The 7,124-nt window shown below is 43.4% G+C and overlaps 1 protein-coding gene across 1 annotated transcript; it reads right to left on the bottom strand.

Moving 5' to 3' along the window:
* Positions 1 to 2,393: 2,393 nt before the first annotated feature.
* On the bottom strand, positions 2,394 to 6,015 carry LOC147113923 (beta-2 adrenergic receptor-like). Its single transcript, XM_085995346.1, has one exon. The coding sequence runs from the start codon at positions 5,157 to 5,159 to the stop codon at positions 3,903 to 3,905; it is 1,257 nt and encodes a 418-aa protein (XP_085851472.1). The 5' UTR covers positions 5,160 to 6,015; the 3' UTR covers positions 2,394 to 3,902.
* Positions 6,016 to 7,124: the final 1,109 nt, after the last annotated feature.

Genomic DNA, 7,124 nt, shown 5'->3' with positions numbered 1-7,124 from the left:
ACTGCAGCCTAAATCTCAGACATCTCGACGTACCCAAAGCCTCCATTCCATTCGTCCACTTAAAGTGCATTTACACTACAAGTTAAGCATTGGTGCAAAATGGTTCCAGCTTCTTAACAACACTAAACTTGTGTATTGAAAACTGACTCCGAAGTGGAATGGAGTGAGGCATCCTTCTCCAGTGAGTCTCATTTTGCTTCACACCAATGCCAGGGCAACCCCTGACTCCGAATTCAGGCTGCATTTACATTGTTAAGTGCAGTATCGGTGTGCAGTGCATCAGGCGCTGCAGTTGTAGTGTAAGTGCATCCTTCGTCCAATTTGCCTCTGGGCCCCAAATAGTGAAATATATTTGCTTGCTCAGCACGATGCATGATCTGTGATGATTAGCAGTTTGAGATGAGCAGGGGAGTACCTGGAACATTGGACCAGTATGACTGTTGCTCCCACCCAGAAAGTCCATCTCTCTAGATTTATTTGCATGTATAGGTGTCGTTTTCTCAGTTGAGTAATGTATGTTGGATGCGATTAAATGAGAAGCAGGACGGGTCAGATTGTGTGCAATTAGTGTAATTTCCGTCTATTTTCCTTCTATTTCCAGCAATTTTTACGTGTACTGCAATCACGCATTACATCTTCGTATGAAGTGCTTAACACACGGTTTGAACGAATTGCAGCTTGCACTGGGTCCCGCCTTTGACATCCTCTTTCCTATAGGTGTCACTTTCGAGTCGGTGCAGTCCCTGGTTGCGGAACTCAATTCACAATTGGATTAGCAGTGTTCAAGAATAGTTGTGCCATATATATCATATTCATACAAGTTATTCTAATCCATTCACTCATTTTCTTATTGAATATTGTAATAATTAGAATTGGAAAGTGGGCGTAATGACTTCCTTGAATTGCTTGATGTAAAGCGATATAAACGGCAGCACATATACTAAAATTGGAACGATACAGAGAAGATTAGCAGGAAAGGTGACACTCTCGCCGTTCTGTTGGGACTGTGGTAACACCGGCAGAATATAAAGTTTCTAATAATGGGTAAAGATTCCCAAGCTAATTGGGGGCATTTTTAAAAATCCTACCTTGAACCTTTTCTTCCACGTTTTCCTTATTTTTTTTCCATGATTGGAGAATTTCCTATTCCAGAGGTGCTCCAAAAAGATTACTCAATAATCAATTATTATTTCTTGTTGAATGCTTAAATGTGTACGTATTTGAACAAACTTTTAAAACGTACCATATATTTATACTATGATTATACCTTTGTAAGTGAGCTGCTTTACAAATCAGAAGTGTTCAAGCACTTCTTAGGCAGTCCCTCGGAACCGAGGATGACTTGCTTCCACATTACAAATGAGTTCGCAGCTGACTGATGAGTCCAATGTGGGACCTACAGTCTCTGTCACAGGTGGGGCAGACGGTGGGTGAGGTGCTTGGGTTGACGTGCGCTCCTTGCGCTTGCTCCCGGTGAAGAGACTCCAGAACACCGAATGTATAGCACAGTGAAGTCAATCTGAGATTATAGCATCTGCTGGTCGCAGAATGCGAGTTATCATAGCAAGCATCAACATTAAACATTGAAGCGCTGTTCTGTTAAAATGCTGCCAAATTATCTGCAGTCGATTATATTGTTCGAGGAAACCGGTAAAACCAGTAGTTCGGTGTAATCTACGATGGTCATTTACCTACAGAAGAATTTCTTAGATATCCAGAAATTGTTAGGCACTATTAAGAGCTGATTTAAAACACGTGTGTACATATATTTACTACACCCTCGAACTCAGGCTAACCCTGCTGGATTTTATTTACAAGTGGTTCTGTTGGAAAATAAATATTAATATTTAGATTTAGGCACTGGAAAGTTGGACAGACTCCATGATCTCCCTCCTAACCAATCGCTGACTTTGTAGTTGCTGTAAAAGGTCATAGTTCATATTTTAATGTCTTAGGATCAATATATTTTGTTACTGTCCGGCTTTTATTCGCTATTAATAGTGAGTCCACGTGAGTAGGAACCTCCCGCCTTTACACAGAGCTGACATGCACAAAGGATCAGAAGGTGTTTTGTTGTAAAATGATATTTGGTGATCACAGAGTTGGTGCTGAGGTTGAATTTATTGCAAAAACGGAATAAACAAATGTATGTGTGCCAGTTAACGAGACGGGAGTTCTTCCTGACTATTCAGCGGTTGTAACTGACCGATGATGTGCAATTTCTCCAAATCTTCGTCCAAAAGACGGTAACAAAATCTCAAGTTAGAATATGTAGACAGTCCGAGGTACTTCAAGTGGGTGGATTTTAATAGCAAAGTGAATACATGACGTAGTGGGGTTATGATCTATTTGAAACAAAGCATCCAAAGTTATTCTAAAATCACACAATTAAAATGATTTAAATATATAAAGTTTTATTTGTACACGAATAACAGCCAACATTTATTCGAAATAATAAATATCCAAAAATGTTTCATTTCTCAGTTACTTGGATTCATATGAAAGACCAAAATAGCTTTATGTCTTGTTTTCACGTTGTGCGAAAATATATCGACCAGGACATCAAGTAAACATTGAACTGCCCTCATGCCTGTTCAGCGCCGAAATAACGAGCATTATTGCACATAAACCCACAAAGATCCACGCCAAGCGGTGGCGTACAAGAGAATTCCAATACCCTAACACAGAAACGAAACAATGCCACAGAAAACTAAGATATCAGTACTAACATCGGTGTGAGTTAACCATTTACCATCAAAGTCTCAGACCTCTCGGGTCAGTTTCTGTTGACAGCATGCGGTCGATGCCGTGTCACGTGAAACCACTGCCTGGAGTCTCTGAACGTACGAAACGATTCGGAAATAAGCTGCAAAATGACAGGCAATGTAGACCTTACCTTCATTTTAACGCGAAAACGGATAGAGCTTTAGTGCTGGTTCAAATGTGCAACATTGCAAAATACACTTAAAGGTCACGACGGTCACACACAGACACAAACACAGACGCACAGAGACACAAGCATATGGACACGCCGACACATGAACATACATGTTTATTTTCCATTTTGTGAAAACTTGTGGAGAAATAATGGGATTACCTAACTACTAACTCTAATTGTGAGCACGAGGTTAGTAAAACTGTTGTACGTCTAACAGCTGGAGATCAGCTGACACCGGCTCCTCCTAATAATATACAAACATCTCAACACGATCGCACGTAAATATTGTACATTCCCCATACCCTGTGAGATAAGGCCATCTCTCTTTTCATATAAACACAGACACTCACACTCACACACACAGTTGGTCAGCAAACTCTGAGCATCATTCACAAAAGTGATACTCCATCGGTAACTATTATTCTCCAACTTACTAACAGCTACTGTCGTGACTGAGCTATTTTACTCCAAGATTTATAGGAAACTCATTCAATACGCGCTCTACAATATATTGCACTTGTTTGAGATCGCTTCTGAACCGAATAAAATCCCCTTAAGTTTTCCATATTGCTCACAGCCCAACATAAACGGCGTACCCAATTATCACTCAAAGGCAAGCAGGGCGCAAGAAATGCTTTCAGTAAGGTCGACATGGCCTTTCAAAATCGACATAATGCGAGTTGTAAACATTTAGACATTCACTATTAATGCTCATGTAGCAACATTCATATAACTGTCCTTCTGTTTCAATGAGCTAGCTACATCTCCTATACGTATCACATACTTTCACGACAATGTATTGCATTGCGTTTACAGCACAATAATGAGGTAGGTGAATGCATGAAAAGTACAGCGGAATCTAGTCGGAACACACGTGTTGCTGAGCTCCAATTTCACATGCCCTCCTTGTAAGGTTGCTGAGCCCCACTGACAGTCAGATTTCTCCCTTCTTGTCGTGTTTTTTTTATATGACCGAATCCAGCAGCCTGCGGTCGTTCCCATTGGTGTCAGGGCTGCAGTTCGGTGGCGTGCCCATCACTGATGCGGCGCCTTCGAAGTTACAGTGCGAGGCGCAGCCATTCTCGGCGCTTTGCAAGGCGTTCTCGTTGGGATAGCCGCTGTGGCGTGAATAGGGCAGGGGGGCCCGGCAGCCCCACAGCACCGTTTTGAAGGCGTGCCTGAAGTCCGAGCTCCTGCAGTAAATAACGGGGTTGAAGGCAGAGTTGGAATAACCCACCCAGTTCAGGAAAATAAATACGGTGTTGGAAATGCTGTCTTTGAAAATGACGTTGACGATATTCACGACGAAGAAGGGCAGCCAGCAGAGTGTGAAAATGCCCATTATAATCCCCAGTGTTTTCAGAGCTTTGTGCTCTTTCAGATTCAGGAATCTGGACGTCCTTTTCTGCCCCTGTTTGGCAGCCTTCCCGTTCACAGCCGGGGCCTGGTTTAAGTTATTGTTGTGGTTGTGAAACCGACCCTGGCACTTGTTGATCTTCTTCAGTTGCTGCCTTGCTTCCTGAAAGACCCTGGTGTAAAGAAAGATCATGACGAGCAGGGGGAAGTAAAAGGACACGATGGAAGAGGAGATGGCGAATTCTTTGTTGGTGAGAAACTCGCAGCACTTGGGGTCGGCGTAACATTTCTTCGACTCCTCGTCGTCCAGTCGCCACCAGCCCATGTAGATGGGCAAGAAGGAGGTCAGCGCCGCGACCACCCAGACCACCAGCACCACGATCCGCGCCTTGCACTTGGTCAGGAGAGTTTGGTAGCGGAAAGGCGAAGTGATGGCCAGGTAGCGATCCAAGGCGATCACGCACAGAGTCTCAATGCTCGCCGTTACGCAGAGCACATCCAAAGAGGTCCAAAAGTCACACCAGAAGTTCTCAAAGTACCACACTCCTGTAATACAGCGGACGCCCCCGAAAGGTACGACGATCAGTCCCATCACCAGGTCGGCACAAGCCAGTGATGTTATAAAATAATTAGTGACGGTCTGCAGCCGCTGGAACCTGGCGATCGCCGTTATCACTAACACGTTTCCGAAGACGATCACCAGCACTATCACCGACATAACGATGCTGACTATAATCTTCAAGCCAGGACTCAGGTCCTTCCTGGCCGTTGCACTGTCGGTCCCGGGCGCAACGCTGGCATTGAGCATTTCGATGGTCAGCGGGTAATATGTACTTTCCTCCGAACTGGTGATCTCTGATCCCATCTTACTGGCGGGTCAAGCGACGCAGGAACTGGCAGAAGCTGTCCGCTCTCTTGTCAAACCTCATTCAGGTTTGTTCCAGCCGGCCCCTTGGCCCCGCTTCTCTCCTGCGCATAGCTGTGGTTACGGAAGCTGTTTGAATGCTCTTCGTTTCTGTACTTATAGCCGCACGGGGACGTCATGTCCTTTTTACAACCAATCGCTGTGTACCTGTAGCTTCAAACACCAAAGTCTGCACAGATCTTCCCTGTCATGACACTATTTACCTGCGAGTGTTCGGAATAGGACAAAATATCCCCATCAATTCTGCCCCAGGGGCTATTCATGCAAGGAGTCTAGGTTCAGCAACTTTAGTAACGTCAGCACAGCTAATAATAAGACATTAACTAATATTTCCAAAATTTACTCGAACACTAGCCAATTACGCAACTCTTAGTCACTAAATATTTTACTATAAAGTGTGCATGTATTTTACTAGCGATGAGGAATTCTCTCTAGGAATTGGCTCCAAAACATTTGTTTGCCAGCTTCTATCAACCCTATGCAATGAGAGTGGAGGGAACACGGTGACTACTGTCATACGAAAAGGGAAGTCAGTGTTTTTGAGAAAACCTCTCTCCGGCTGACAACACGTATTTAGAATGTGTTTAGATTCTGATGTGTACAACGAGACCGGCTGGTTTTACTTTCATTCTCTGCTCTTGTTCCAATCGGTTGAAATCGCGCGTTGCTTTCATTTCTGACTGCAAAGTTCCCGTTCCAAGATGTGAAGAGCTTCCATGGATTAGCAGTGGAGAGGGAGCCAGGGTGCGCACAGAGCTGCTGACCTCACTCTCCGGCGTGCCGCACACTACTGTCGACATTCGCTTTGCCACTGGAGGGTCACATTTCATAAACTGGGCGCCAAACATGCCGACCCCGGGCACAGAAGGACGTGGACCTGACGCAATCACAAAGGAGCTGCATTCTGGTCAGTGACTGTTACACCAGGCTTTATTCCAGTACCCAAAGTTATATGCCAGCATTTCCAATCTGTTATAAATGCAATGAAAAGATACATTTCACACATTTATTTCTGCACGCAGTGGACGAGTGGTCTCACAGAGAAAGCAAAGGTTCTTGTGATGCCTCTGTCCTTAAAAGTTGCAGATACTGTGCATTTCTACACAACTTTTATGTTCGTTGAGATAAGCGCCTTGGGCCGTTTCACTGCGTTAAAGGCGCTATATACATTCAAGTTGTTGTTGTGAGCGCATAATTATCGTTTTTCGAGAGATTTCTAGAACTGCTGGTGTTTTATACTAGAGACCTGCCTCATGCAAGCGCTGTATCGCTCAGGTCCTCAACTCATATTTTGATTTACAAGAAGACAGTCGTTCTAAGAGCAGGACACAGCTGGACTTATGTATGTTCAAAGGAAGCCAATTAAAACTGTCTCTAAGTTTAACTTAAAAAAAAGATTCGCTCTGGTAATATACTTGAATCCATATTCGTTGAAAATCACACCACCATTGACAGCAGCAAGACCCTTTGGCATTTTCCTGAGAAAATAGGTTGGAAAATAACTGATTTAAAAAAATAGATTAATCATAATTTGAAGGAGTAGATTATAAATAATATAACTAATATAAATTTAACATGAAGCCACATATTCCTGTCAGCTTGGCTTAGTTTGTAACATTTTCACCTCTGAGTCAGAAGATTGTGGATTCAAACCCTAGTTCAGGATTTGATCGCCTTAGTGGAGTGTAGTACTGAGGAAAGTTGGAGACGCATCATTTAGATGACTGTAAACTGCAGCCTGTTTGGTTTCGGGTGTCTGTTAAAGATCTCTTTACACTATTTGAAGAACAGCAGGGAGCTCTCCTGGTGTCCTGGCCAACATTCCTCTCTCTACACCAGCATAAACAGATTAACTAGTCATTCATCTCATTGCTGTGTACCTTTGCTTCTCTACACTGTAAATTA

This window comes from Somniosus microcephalus, chromosome 8, assembly GCF_052327205.1.
Source record: "Somniosus microcephalus isolate GS21.2 chromosome 8, FLI_Smic_1.0, whole genome shotgun sequence".
Lineage (NCBI taxonomy): Eukaryota > Metazoa > Chordata > Chondrichthyes > Squaliformes > Somniosidae > Somniosus > Somniosus microcephalus.
This window is presented reverse-complemented; position numbering and strand designations above follow the sequence as displayed.

Excerpts from the sequence above, each read along its gene's own strand:
- LOC147113923 (XM_085995346.1), bottom strand. The coding sequence starts at position 5,159 with ATGGGATCAGAGATCACCAGTTCGGAGGAAAGTACATATTACCCGCTG.